The sequence below is a fragment of the Mastigoproctus giganteus genome, chromosome 2 (assembly GCF_048544385.1).
Source record: "Mastigoproctus giganteus isolate SK-2022 chromosome 2, ASM4854438v1, whole genome shotgun sequence".
NCBI lineage: Eukaryota > Metazoa > Arthropoda > Arachnida > Uropygi > Thelyphonidae > Mastigoproctus > Mastigoproctus giganteus.
The window spans coordinates 152236994-152251992 of NC_143576.1; the positions used below are offsets into that span (position 1 = coordinate 152236994).

General features: G+C 37.9%; 1 protein-coding gene across 2 annotated transcripts in view; it reads left to right on the plus strand.

Annotated features, from left to right (window-relative positions):
• Suv3 (Suv3 RNA helicase) overlaps positions 1 to 14999 on the plus strand; it is a 349258-nt gene that overhangs the window by 313023 nt on the left and 21236 nt on the right. For both annotated transcript variants that reach the window (XM_090368722.1, XM_090368723.1), the window contains one exon: positions 11624 to 11772. In XM_090368722.1, coding sequence (XP_090224848.1) covers positions 11624 to 11772 — 149 coding nt within the window. The remainder of the gene's footprint in view (positions 1 to 11623; positions 11773 to 14999) is intronic.

The following is a 14999-nucleotide window of genomic DNA, read 5'->3' on the forward strand; positions in this document are numbered from 1 at the left end:
CAAAATTCCTATATATCATTGACAAGACTTCATGAGCTGCCCTGGCAGTCCGCTTGCACTTGCTCAGTGAACTTCATATTTGATTTAACAATTACCCCCCATGTCTTTTTCACTTTCCATTCCCTGAGTGTAGTACCAAACTGTTGGTATGTTTCTCTTGGGTTATTGTGCTACCCATATGCAATACTTTGCATTTGTCAATGTTAAACTTCAGTTGCCACTTCTCAGCCCATTTGCCCAACTTATCTATATCCAGTCGGAGTAGCATACTGTCATTAACAACCCTGCCAATCTTAGTATTATTTGCAAACTTGGACATTAAACCTGATATACCTTCATCAATATCATTGATAAATATACAAAACAACAATGGACCCAACACTGAGCCCTGGTGAACTCCACTAACAACATTTGACCACAAAGAGCAGTGTCTATTGATTACCACTCTCTGTCATCTCCCACTCAAACACCCCTTTATCCATTGTAGCAACCTACCCCTAATGTCATACCCCTCTAATTTGTACAGCAGTCTTCCATGTGCAACAGTATCAAAAGCTTTCCTGAAATCCAAGTATATGATATCAAAATTATTTTTGGCATTCACTTTCTTTGTGACCACATCATAGTATCCAATCAAATTGGTCAGACAAGACCTCACCTTTAAAAAATCCATGCTTTTTCTTTTCTATTACTGTAGTCTTTTCTAGATGATTGGGCGCCTCCGTAGCCAGGTGGGAAGGAGCAGCAGTGCGTACCACACGCTTCTTGATTAGACCGGGGTTCGAGCCCGTCACCACCAAATATGGAGGATGCGGAAAGGTCAAGGAATGACCACCGCATATTCCGGAGCAATATGGCCTTAGTTGCTAATGCTCCTAAAAACCAAACAACAACATCTAGATGATCCTGCAATGCTTCTTTAACCAATGATTCCATTATTTTCCCCAGAACACAAGTTAAACTACAGGTCTAATAATGACTAATTTTACAGCTTAAAGCTTGAAGTACTGTTGATTATCTATTAAGATTCTTAGCAAAGCTTATTATCTTAGTACTCACCTCTAGATCCATACTGGTCAGGGTTAACCAGGTTAAATTTACATTTAACCTGGTTTTACTTGGTTTTTCAACACACAAATCTTCTTCATATAATTTTATAAATAACAACCAGGAAAAGGTGGTGCACTTCCTCTTCCTAGAGACATGTTTTTAAATTAATTAATCTGTTAAAAATTACTTTCTTTTATGTAAATTTAACCCTCACCAATATGGATCTAGAGGTGTGTACTAAGATAAACTTTGCTAATAATCGTAACTAACAGATCTATAGTTACTTGTGTCACCTTTTGAACCCCCCTTTGTGAATTGGTGATACATTTGCACACCTCCAGTCCACAGGGACCTCCTCTGAGTCCAGGGAAGCCTCGTAATTATGGCTAAGGATCTGCTTACTTCCTTTGCTGCTTCCTTTAATATAACTGGTTTGATCCCATCCACCCCAAGTGTCTTCCTTATGTTTAACTTCAACAAATTATTTAGCCCCCTGTTAGAGTTTAATAAATTTCTGTATTCCACTTCCCTACAGAATTCCTCATGTGTTAATGTAGATGCAAAATACTCATTCAGTTTGTCAGCTATTTGAGCAGGATCAACAACAATCGAAGCACCAATATCAAGTGGACCAATCTAATTCAACCACTTCCTTCTTGAATTTTTATAAGTAAAGAAGTCTTTCCTGTTTTTCTTTGCATCCTTTGCCAACGATTTCTCATAATCTCCCTTCGCTTGCCTAACCTCCTTTGTGACTTGATTACAGACTAGCTAATATCTACTGTAGACTTCTGTGTCGTCTGATAATTTATATGCATCCTGCGCATTGTTTTCCTTCCATGACTCTCATTAGTTCATGTGACATCCATTTAGGCCTAAGCCTTGAACAGTATTTCTTAGTTGGAATGAAAAGCATAGTAGCCTCCAAAATTAATTCACTGAAGGCTTCCCATTTAGAATTCAGTGTTGGTAGCATCATCAGTTGATCCCACTCTACAGAATTTAAAAACTGTCTGAGACCCCTGTAGTCACCTTTATGAAAGCAAAAGCCGTTCCCTTTATCCTTGATGGTAGTTACATCTTTAAGTAATTCTCACATCAATACATTGTAATCACTGTCACCTTTATGTGCAAATTCTTAATGCATGGATAATCACTGCTGATAATCAGATCAAATGTATTACTCCCTCTGGTTGCCTCTCGAACATGTTACTGTAGAAAACATTTATCCAATAAATCCACAAAATCCCTGCTAGTGTGCGAGTGACCACCCCACAAGTTCCAGTCTATTTGGAAAATTAAAATCCCCCATTATAAGACATTCTGATTTACTGGCCCACTCTATTTCTCTGCATAATTATTCATTATACTCATCAGATTCATTAGGCCTACAACACACACCTACTCTCATTTTTCCTCTCCCGGTGTTTATGTCACACCAAACAGACTCAACATTGCATTGTCCACCAACATCAATTAGATGCACTTCCTTAGATTTTGTGTGTTTCTTAACTAAGAGCATAACTCCCTCCTCCCTTCCTGTCCTGTCTATCCTTTCTGTACACATTGTACTCCCCAAATTCCATTTCTGCACTGCTTATGTCTGTGTGACACCGTCTCTGATATCCCAACAATATCTGTCTTGACTAGTGCTTCAAGCTCATCAAATTTATTAACTATACTACTAGCATTTGTGTACATGCAAGTATACATGCACCTGTTTCTACTCTTAGTCACCCTAACAAGGCCCATGTATTTACTTGTTCCACTAGGACTCCCAGCAGTCCTGGAAATCTCCATTGCCTTGCTTTCCAGGCTGCTGCTCATTCTAATAGCAGTGCAAATATCACTGCTATTTTGTCTCTGCCTGTGGCCACTGTTAATCTTTTGTCTGTGTATCCCCCCCCAAGCTAGCAGTTTTCCGACCCACCTAACACTGCCTCGATAGCATCAGCAAATATTCTTGCATCCTTTCTATTTAAATGTATCCCATCCCTGTAGAAGCAGTCTCTCTTGTCAACAAACATAGATCAAGCTGAAAAAAATTTTATCCCTTGAGCCTTGCACATTCCCTCCAGGGCCAAATTGATTGACAAGGCTCTTATCATGTATTCCCTCCTATCATGTCTGGGCAGAATTTCAGACACTTTCATGTTCAACCTTAACTCGCGACTATTTTTCAACATTGACCTGTACTCGTTGAGTAAATCCTTACGTAAGTCGAGTATTGCATAAGTCAGGGAGTGCCTACAATCAAAACTGAGTCAAAGAAAATATATTTCACCATAAAACCCACACAATTCCATCTATCGGTATTATCGCAAATGCAATAAGATAAAGTTTACTACTCATTTATAATAGATTGCACTAACAGAATAGCCCAATAAAGCAGAAAGTGCAAATTGTTTATATTGTTTTATGGTCGTGACCTCCAGAAATTTGCTTTAGGAAAATGTCACAAAGGCGTAAAAAATGAATTCTTATAATGGAAGATATGATAATGATGAAAGTGTAGTGCAATTTCTATTATAAAAATGACCTTTTAGAGAGATAAATAGTTACATAGCAAAAATTTCAACTACCGAGGTCTTGGAATGAATTGCTAAAAAAAAAGTGTTATTGGGTTTACATTACGATATTATCACGGTACCTCCATTTATTCCTACAGGATGCAAAATATTTTTCCATATATTTTTTTTCAGTTTGCACTGGCCGGCAAAAACTTACGTAAAGTCGAATTTAGTTAATTCAACTATTGCGTAAGTCAGGGAGTGCCTGTAATCAGAACTGAGTCAAAGAAAATGTATGCCACAGTTGCTAAACATTTTCAGTTAGTATCAGTTAGTATTAGTAAACATTTTCAGATAGATGTATCAGTTTCCCCAAATATATCTATTGCTTGTTCTCTACTTTTAACCAATGTCCTTTACAATAGACAATTGAACAAGCCAGTAATGCCCCAATTACCATTCCAACATATCCAACAACAAAACCAAAAGTGAGAAAAAAAAACAATCTGCAGCCATCAATTTCCACCGGAATGGATATCGATGAACAGAATTGATCTAGGCGATGGTGTTTTAGAACTCCATGCAGCCAATGAGATGTATATAACCCACCCTTATTTTACTAAGAAAGACAAAACAAAAATGGATCATTAGCATTAGCATTAGTAGAGGCATTTGATGCAACAAGGCAAGCTTATGCAGCATCAGCCAAAAAAAAAAAAAAAAAAAAAAAAACCCACTTCCACTTCACCCCTCTGTTCGTTCAAAATACCTGTCCAGCTGAGCCTTAAACTTATTTAGGCTATCAACCTCCACGACAAGGGATGGAAGTCTGTTCCACCAACCAACCACCTGCTGGCTAAAGGCAAACTTCCGCACGTCCATCCTACATCTGTCTTTCCTCAATTGGAATTTATGCCCTCTCAGGTGATTATTCTGAGCTAGAGGAAGAATCCCATCAGCATTGAGCATGCTCAAACCATTCAAGGCTTTATACACCTCTATCAGATTACCTCGCTGGTGCCTAGTCTCCAGACACTGTAATTTGCAAAACTTAAGCCTTTCTTCGTAAGAGCAACCCTTTGTTCCATTCACTAATCTTGTTGCCCTTCTCTGAACTCGTTCCAGCATCTCTACATCCTTCTTGAAATGAGGCCTCCAGACCTGTATACAGTACTCTAGGTGTGGCCTGACCATTGCCTTATACAAGGGAATAATCACCTCCTTATCGCTGCTGGAAATATTCCTGTATATCATTGACAATACTCCATGAGCTCCTCTTGCAACCCGTCTGCACTGCTCAGAGAACTTCATATCTTTCTGCACAACCATCCCCAGGTCCCTTTCATTCTCTACCACTGTCAGTGTAGTATAACAGAGTTGATACGTTGCTCTGTTGTTGCTGTTTCCCATGTGTAGTACTTTACATTTGTCAATGTTAAACTTCATTTGCCACCTCTCAGCCCATCTGCTCAACCTTTCCAGATCCTGTTGCAGCAGCATAGTGTCAGTAGTATCCTTGACAACCCTGCCAACCTTTGTATCGTCTGCAAACTTGGACATTAAGCTTGATATACGATCATCAATATCATTTATAAATACAGAAAACAATAATGGACCCAACACTGAGCCCTGAGGGACTCCACTAATAACATTAGTCCACGATGAGCAGTGTCCATTGATTACCACTCTCTGTCTTCTCCCCCTCAACCACCCCTTTATCCATAGCAGCAATTTGCCTCCAATGTCACACTGCTCCAATTTGTGTAGCAGTCTTCCATGTGCAACAGTATCAAAAGCCTTTCTAAGATCCAAGTATATAATATCAAAGCTATTCCCTGCATCCAGTTCTTTTGTGACTGCATCATAGTATCCAATCAAATTGGTCAGGCAAGACTTCCCCTTAACAAAACCATGCTGTGTCCGAGCTATAACTGAAGTCTTGTCTAAATAATCCTGCAGTGCTTCTTTAACTAGTGCCTCCATTAATTTAAGTTAAACTCACAGGTCTATAATTACTTGTGTCAGCCTTTGATCCTCCTTTGTGAATTGGGGTCACATTTGCACATCTCCAGTCTGTGGGTACCTCCCCTGAGTCCAAGGAAGCTCTCATAATTATGGCTAAGGGTTTGCTTACTTCCTCTGCTACTTACAAATATTGCTTCCTCTGCATCTAAAAAACTTGGTTTTCTCTTTCACTCTCAATGTTACTTTTCTTCCAAACAGCTGCTCACTCTGTATAAATCGCAAATCCCTCCTGCCATGGAATATTGTTCTCACATCTGGGGTGGTGCCCCCAAAACCTCTCTCAGGCTTCTTGATTCCATTCAGAAGAGGGCAGTTAGGTTAATTAATGATTCATCTCTAACAGAGTCTCTCCACTCGCTGTCTCATAGATGTACTGTTTCTGCTGCATGCCTCTTCTACAGATACTTCCATGGGCACTGTTCTTCTGAGCTGGCTTCTATAATTCCCGCTCTCTCTTTCAAAACAGTCCAAACACATGCCGCCACCAGCCAACATCCATTTACTGTCCAACTTCAAACCCACAGAACCAACTTTTCATCTTCCTCATTTATTCATTCAACTGCCGTTTTCTGGAACAACCTTCCTTCATTCGTATTTCCTGAAAATTACAATCTACAAAAGTTCAAGTCCAATGTCAACAAATATCTTCTTTTGTCTTCGCAACCTCCAACCCAAGCACGGTACTAAGTACTATAGGTTCTAATACCTCTCGTGTTTGGGGTTCACATAAAAAAAAAAAAAAAATACTCCTTTGTGACAAATACTCCTTTGAACCTTTAGTAGTGAGTGACCATAATGTCACCCACTACTAAAGGTTCCAGATCATGAATATTCTTACCTCTTACATTCTCTATAACATGTTGATATAAATAACAGTCACCAAGTTTATTCAGCAAAATTACTCCACGGTAACATTTCCAGGACATGATTTCCTCATTGTGCTGTAAGTTGAAATCCCCCATTATAAGACACTCAAATTTACTTGCCCATTTAAGTTCATCAGAGATTTGTGCCCATCTGTAGCAAACCTGAACCCCATTCCCCACCTAACCTTTCCTACCACAAACCCTGTGCTCTCCTAAAATGGTTCTGAATCACGGTACAATCTTTTGCATTCAGGCAGCTTTTTATCAGAAGCATAACATCCTTCCCTTCTGTTCATCTCTGTCACTCCTACATACATTGATCATTTAATTCGCAGACTAGTGCAAGATTTTAAGTTTACCACATGAACTTTCCATAATTGCTGCTACAGATGCTCTTCCTGATCGCTACTGAGCAGCTGGTGTGTATAGTGTATAGTGTGTTTAGGGTCTAACGGCACCAAGGGTTTCCCCCATCTCCGCGTATTATACATTGTGGTGTTATACAGAACACTGTAGAGGCCAGAGGTTTATGCGTATCATTTTTGAAGCAAGCATCATGCCAGACATACAGATTGAACAGCGACCTGTGATCCGTTATTGTGTCAGATGGGGTTTAAATGCATCAGGAAACAGTTAAAGACATGAAAGAAGCATATGGTAATGAGTGTCTTGGTAGGATGTCCATATTTAAATGGCGCAAGCGATTCAGAGAAGGCTGTGAGTCTGTTGGAAATAACTCAAGACCTGATCAGCCTTCCTTCTGAACAACTCTTGAGCAAATCACAAAAGCCCAGGAAATCATGGATGAAGACAAGCGAATTACACTTCATGAATTAGCTGTTAGAATATCCATTTCATACAGTAGTAATGCCCACAATATTGTGAAAGATCACCTGAAAATGTCGCAAACCTGTCCCCGCTGGATTCCACACAATTTGACTCCAGAACAAAAACAGTCAAGAGTAGACTTGTGTGCAAAGAAAAGGTTGATCATTTTTAAACACAGGGTCAAAACTTCTTAAATTGAATAGTGACTTGTGATGAAACTTGGATTTTTCACTCTGGTCCAGAGACAAAACAACAGTCGGATGACTGGAAGCAATCAGTTTCACCAAGACCTAAGAAATTTCTAGCCCCTCATTCAACTGACAAACAAATGGTTCTTGTGTTTTTTGACATAAAAGGCATTCTTTTTACATTTTGTGCCTCATGGAACAACAATGAATAAGGAAGTGTATGCTGAGGTTCTCGGAGTAAAACTTTGTTGCACCATTCATGAGAAACATCAAGAACTTTCTGGTGTGAATTGGTTTCTCCGTCAAGACAGTGCCAGCCTCATACAGCTAATATTAGTTAGTGATCACTGCCATGGGTGCCGAGGTTCTGCCACACCCCCCCTTATACATATGACAGCCCTGTGTGATTTTTTTCCCCCTTTCCACGTCTGAAGAAAGCTCTGAAAGGTAAGTGTTTCACATCTGACAATGATACTCACAGGGCCACAATGGAAACACTTCGCAGTCTTTCAAAAAATGGCTTGCAATAAGCATTTAATGCATGGTATGATGGTAGCGAAAGTGTGCAAAGTTCTAGGGAGAGTATTTTGAGAAGGAGAAATCCACAGAAGATTCAGATGATGACAATTAGCATAAGATCTTGCACCAGTCTGCAAATTAAATGATCACCCCTCGTATTAAATAATAAATTAACAATAATAAAAAAATATATAAAATTAAAAAACTTACTTTCAGGAACATAGTACACACAAAAGGAAACTGCATATTAATTGGAGAACAGCAAAAAACATAACAAGCTCTCAGGGATAATGGAACATGCTGAATCATATCTGCAAGGAATTTGAAACCTTCACAACTGCACATAAAATAATAAGCATGCCAGGCGCCATACTGCTAATATTGTGCAGTGATCACTGCCAGAGGTGCCGAGGTTCTGCCACATCCCCCTTACTCATAGGACTTATCCCTGTGTGATTTTGTCCTGTTTCCACATTTGAAGAATGCTCTGAAAGGTAACCTTTTCGTATCTAACAACGATGTTCACTGAGCTACAATGGAAGTACTTCGCAGTCTTTCGAAAAATGGCTTGCATGAAGCATTTAATGCATGGGTTGGACTTGCTTGTGGGCAGACTTACGGAGTAGGTGGCAAAAGTGCGTTAAAGTTCAAAGGAGAATATTTTGTGAAGAAGAAATCCAGAGAAGATTCAGATTACGACAATTAAGGTAAGATCCTTCACCAATCTGCGAATTAAATGATTACCCCTCGTACATTCCAAAATGAAATTCATATCGTATATCTATCTGGGTAACACCCTGATCATGTTAAGCTACGAAGTTCTAAAATAATTATAATATACATGCCATTTGGCCATGGCATACTTATGTTTATATTCATTACTTTTAATTCTGTATCTCAGTCATATAGGAATAGCTGCTTGATACCCTATCCTATAGCATTCAACTGAAATACAATCCCTTTGATATTCATAATGGCTGATGTTCCTCAAAAAAGTAGTCCTTGTGGGTTTTGTTTTTATTTATCATGGATATGATGCTCTTCCTTTGGTGGGTGTCACTTTTTTTTTTTTTTATAATTTTATCATTTTATTTTATTTTGTATGCTATCCCTTGATATAAACGTAACAGAATGATAATTTGACAACTACAGTGAAACTTCCCTTTAACGGACAGCCACGGGGAACGAAAATGTGTCCGTTAGAGAGAAGTGTCCGCTAACAAGAAGTCTGAGGGAGGAAAAAAAAAAAAAGAAAGAAAGAAAAATCGTTAAACATTTAATGTAAAATTAAATTAAAATATATACAGATTTTGAACAATATTTTTGTAAATAATATACATACAATTGTGCTATGCATATTATGACTTTATCTTAAGAAAAATACATACAGTAATCACTTATTTTCTTCTGCACCTTCTTCCGGCTGATAATTTTGTTTTCAACATTTGTTTGGAGTGAAGAAACCATCGAAAGTCCTTCAGTATCTTCTTCAGCGGCGAAAAACATTTTTAAACGATTGATTTGTATGAACATTTCTTCTATTTTCATCGATGTTCTTCGACAGAATGACCTCCTTCCATTTCTTCATCCTCACGAGGAACTTCTTGAAAAATATCGATGATAACGTCGTTGATATCTATAGCACCATCTTCTGTAGTGAGGTTCGAGTCTATATCTTTGTAGCCAGGGTCACTTGTAGCTGAAGTATCGTACATTATCAATAGATGTTGAAGTTCTTGTTCTTCTTGGTGCTCCACACTGCTGTTCACAACTTCAATTTTTGCGTTTGAGAAGCCAGACTTTACAAAACAGTTCACGACAGTTTGTTTTCTAATTGTGTTTACTGAAGAGGAAATCCATTGAATCGCATCTAGGATGCTGATTTTCTTTGCAAGGTCACTCGCACATTTTACATCGTTCATGTTTGCAATGAGATGTCTTAAAACACGTTTTCTGTAGTGAAGTTTAAAATTTTTTATTATCCCTTGATCCAAGGGCTGACACTCTGCAGATGTGTTTGGTGGAGAAAAACGATTTGAATGTTGGACAATTCAATGTGCGGGTGAGATGCAGCATTATCCATGAAAAGAATAATTTTTCTGTTTTGACGAATCATGTTTTGGTTAAAGTGACTTATCCATTCGCTCATGATATCTCGTGTCATCCACGCTTTTTTATTAGACTTCCAGTCAACATTCAAAAGATTCAACTTTATGCCCTTGAAACAACGAGGATTTTGTGGTTTTCCTATAACGAGAGGTTGTTCAAAGTCTCCCAGCATATTTGTACACAATAGTATAGTCAAGCGTTCCTTAGAAATTTTTCCGCCCTGGCACTTTTCGTTTTTTAGACTCATTGTTTTTTTAGGAAGAGCTTTAAAAAACAACCCTGTTTCGTCACAGTTGTAAATATCCTTAGCTTCAAAATCACGACATAAATCTTCCAATTTGACGGTCCTCCAAAACCTTTTCCCTAATAATAGACCCATTAATGGGAATTTTTTTAGCACATTCGCGACAAAACCACTCATAAGTAACATTGTCAATTTGAAGTCCAACAGTTTTTGGGAATGATTTTTGAACCTGATCATTTCCGTGTTTCCAAAATTGTTTAAGCAGTTCATTTTTTTTCTTTAGGATATTGCTTACCTGCGTCTTCCCGATTTTGAATTTTGCAGCAAGATTGCGAACACTATTTTTTTGCCGATCATACGCATTAATGAGTTTGACTTTATCTTTTAAAGTTTAATGTTTACGAGAAGACATTGTGCACTTCACACGACACTGAACAAAACTGAAAAGACGAAAGGCCAACCTTATCCCCCCCCTGCACACACCGAATCCATCAGAAGTTTTACACGTGCCTTAAAATTCTTGAAAAAGGGTTTAGAACCGCGACGTAAACCTTAATAAAATTCAGAGAATCGGAAATAGAAAATAAACACACAATTGAGGCAATACATGGAAGAAAAGTTCCTAGAAAACGGGCCGTAAGCTCGCCTGCTGTCCGTTATGGGGAGATCAAATTAAGTGCTAATCTAAACGAAACAGTGCAGATTGCCTGTCCGCGTCCGTTACAGAGAATGTCCGCTAGACAGAAACTGAAAACACGTTAAAACCAATAGAGGTGAGTTGGGGAATTTGAAAATGTCCGTTAACGAGAGGTGTCCGTTAGGAGAAGTTTCACTGTATAACCTTAATTTCTGCACTTGTGGCTGCTTAATAGATACTCTTTTTTTTTTTTCTACATTAGTCTTGGATAATAATCATCAAAATTGGAAGTTGTTGTGGCTGGGGGATGCACAACATTACAAATAAATAGCAGTTATCGTTCTCATTATCAGGTATAATTTTTTTCCAAGCCAAAAATCAGGCAGCTCATTGTAATAGCATTGTAACATTTGCTCCACTGAGGGGGAGTTAAAGGCTGCATGCAGTATAGAATTGTCTTTCTGTGGAGGGGAAAAAAAAACACAATTTACATATGGAATTATAGCCCACAATGAAAATTATTATTGAACCTTTAGTGGGGAATCAGTTGTTCTCTGGCGCTTTTTTCTTAAACAAAGGTCATAAGTATAAAACTTGTTCATTCCCAAGGTATAACTGCTTAATATATTTTTAAAAAACTCTTTCAGTTTGCCCGTCAGTACAGTTCTAATCAGCCTTTAACATTTAATTGGTTATGTCGAAATATTGGATGGCCTTTTAGGCCTCCAAAGACAATAATGGATTTAATACACCTGGAAGCAGTATTTGATGTACTGGATTCATATTTGTGGTTTAGGTAAGTAGAAGGAATTACTTTTCTTGTTTTATATCGTAATTGTGTAATTTATACATGTGCCTAAACAAACTATTCAGAAATATCATATTACTCCTATTGGTGATATGTGGTTGTGTACTTTGCATATGGTATTTCCTGCTATTGCTCAGGAAGATGCTTCTGTCAGAGAAGGAAAATTATACAGTTATAGACAAACTTGAAAATATCATTGGTGTTAGGGAATACAGTAAACCCCCGCTATTCGCGGTATCTGTATTCGCGGTTTCGCGTATTCGCGATCGCCGATTTAATATAAAATGAAACCTAAAAAAATGTGAATTTTAAAGCGCCATGAATATTTTCCGCCATAAAAAAACATGAGCGTGGCTAAAATTATCTTTGCCGGTCAAAACAGCGCCCAGTGGGTGGGGGGAGATAGTTGACAAAATCGCGAGCGTGGATGTTTCTCGCTAATCCTTGTTCGGTATGTGTTATGCGCTTGCCATGCAAGGTTTTGCCGTTTGCTTTTAATTTATATGCTTATAAATTGATCTTATTATCATTTTTTTTTTTTATCTTTGCGTTTATTTTTTTCCCTTGATGCGCAATATTTTTTCAGTAAAAGGTAAACTGCAGCCATTATCAATTTATAAATTGATATGCTTACAAAAATGACAAATCTACCGTTTTGCAGTGTAAAACAGACCTTTTCGAGTTTTTTAACGGAAGGAAAGTGACTTTATTGTGGACAAGTTCTTTCTAACCTCTACAAAAATATGGCTACGAATAACAAGAAAAATGTGAAAATAGCAAAGAAGGTGATGACATTAGCGAATAAAATTGAGTTATTAGATAAAATTTCTAATGGTGAAAGTGTCTCTCTTCAGTGGCAAAACATTATAAAATCAATGAGTCAACGGTACGATCAATCCAAAAATCGGAAGAAAAAATCCGCCGTAGTGTCCGTGAAAACGCGCTAATTGCTTCAAAAATTTGCTCTGTAACTCGTGATGTTAAATTAGAAAAAAAAATGGAAAAGGCTTTAAATCTGTGGATAGAAGACCGAACTCAAAATAAAATTCTGTTAAGTTCACTCATCATTCGTGAAAAGGCAAAACTCCTTTATCAACACTTTAGCGAAACTGGTAATAGCACTGGCGGGATAAGTTTTTTTGCTAGCAAAGGCGCTGGTTTGAAATTTCTAATAAATATTACATTTAATATTAAATTGTTTCTTATTTTCATTTCGATGCCATATGCTTGCATTTCACTATGTACTGTCTATGTACATAGTCATATTATGAAGGTACATATAATACATATAGACAAAATTTTAGACTAGTTTTTCTTATATATTTCATACTTTGGAACGGAACCCCTTTATTACTATGGGAGCAATAACTCAGTATTCGCGACATTTCTCAGGAACGTAACCCCCGCGAATAGCGGGGGTTTACTATACATTGAAGTTTCATAAAACAGGTAGCGCACTACACCTGAATTATAGTCATTCTCGAATACAGGTGTGATCAAGAAAGCCGAAGACTGGACTGATATTTGGGAAATTGTAAGTATTAGTAATGGCCAAATGATGCAAATTTTTTTTGGCTTATGATGTATAAGCCAAAAAAAATTTACCCAACTTATCTGTGTATCCCATCTAATAATTTGAATGATTCTTCAAAATTTATTTAGACCTACTTCCACAACACTAGATTGTAGTTTGTTCCAACCGTTAATTACTCTCTAGCTGAAAGTACATCTATTTCATCATCCTTTTGTGCATCATTTTGTGCAGCCATCCTTTTTCAGTTTATGACCCCTTACATGTGTTGTCAGAAAGAGTAAGGATGCCATCAGCATTAGTTTACTCCATCCTTTTAGATTTTAGTATAATTAACTTATCACTTTATCATAACTGAAATTTTATTAAAATACGAATAATACAGTATAAGACATCATCAAATTAAAATGATAAAATAAAAAAAATACACTGATTGTACAATAAAAGCAATAAGATAAAATACATCAATAAAATATAAAGAATAGCAATTACACTATGTGGAATAAAAGTGATAAAAACAACCGTAGCTTTCAGTAATGACTGCCTCCTTTATCAACAGCAAAACTTGTCATGGTACATCCTTAAATAACTGTAGGAGCATGGGCGGTATCCTCCACATGTGCACTGAAACCAGAAATGGCTGGGGAGTGTGCCAGGCAGAACCATTCAACCTGTTTCAGAATTGCTGTTTCAAATAGGGGATGAATATGGATTCCCCTGTCTCTATTAATGGCATTATGCTCAGAAAAGCAAATCCGCAAACCCTCTAGCCATTTTCAGTGACAAAATCCGTGCAAACGATCGACTATAACAGCATCGCCAGGTGAAATTTGGTGAATTGCCTCCCAAAAATGTTCAGCCACAGCAGATTTCCCATAATCTGCAGCCTTTATTGCATTAATATGCTCTCCCATGTGATCTTTGAAACGGTGTTTTGTCTCACCAACATAGCACTCCCCACAATCCAGGCATTTAATCTCATATATGACCCCACTTGTATCTTCCAGGGGTATGGGATCTTTAACCTTTGACACAACTGTGTGCAATCTTTTCCCTTGTAGTTGCACACAGCATGTCTGACAAGCACATAATACTCCAGTGATTCGCTCGGATAGTAGATGTATGCGGTGGCAATGTGTGCAAACGGCTCACTTCGTCTGTGTTCCACTTCCCGAACATGTTTATCTAAGATCTTGTGGGAGTACCTGTATTTCCTGAGATCTTCTGTGAGACGTTTAATCTCCTCCTTTCTATCCTCAGAAGCACTACAGTGGGACTCGACCCTATCCAACAAGGCCCTAATAACACTATTCTTGTGATTGTTGGTTTGTGTTGTGTTATAATGTGTATATTGCCCCCGCCACATGGGTTTTCTGTATAAACTCGTTTTTATTCTGGGGTTTTCATCTCTTTTTCATCTTTTCCTTGATTTCTCTCGTTTTCATCTTTTCCTTGATTTCTCTCGTTTTCATCTTTTCCTTGATGTGTATATTTTATATACACATCAAGGAAAGGGAGGGCACCATCCATTTCCACCTCCAAGGTAAACTGAATAAAAGGGGAGAAACTATTAAGAAAACTGAGAACCTCTCCCCCTCCGTACAATGGCAATTATATATTGTCGATGTATCCTTTCCGTGCACACATGGGAGGGAAACAGACCCATCTCAAAAATCTTAGACTC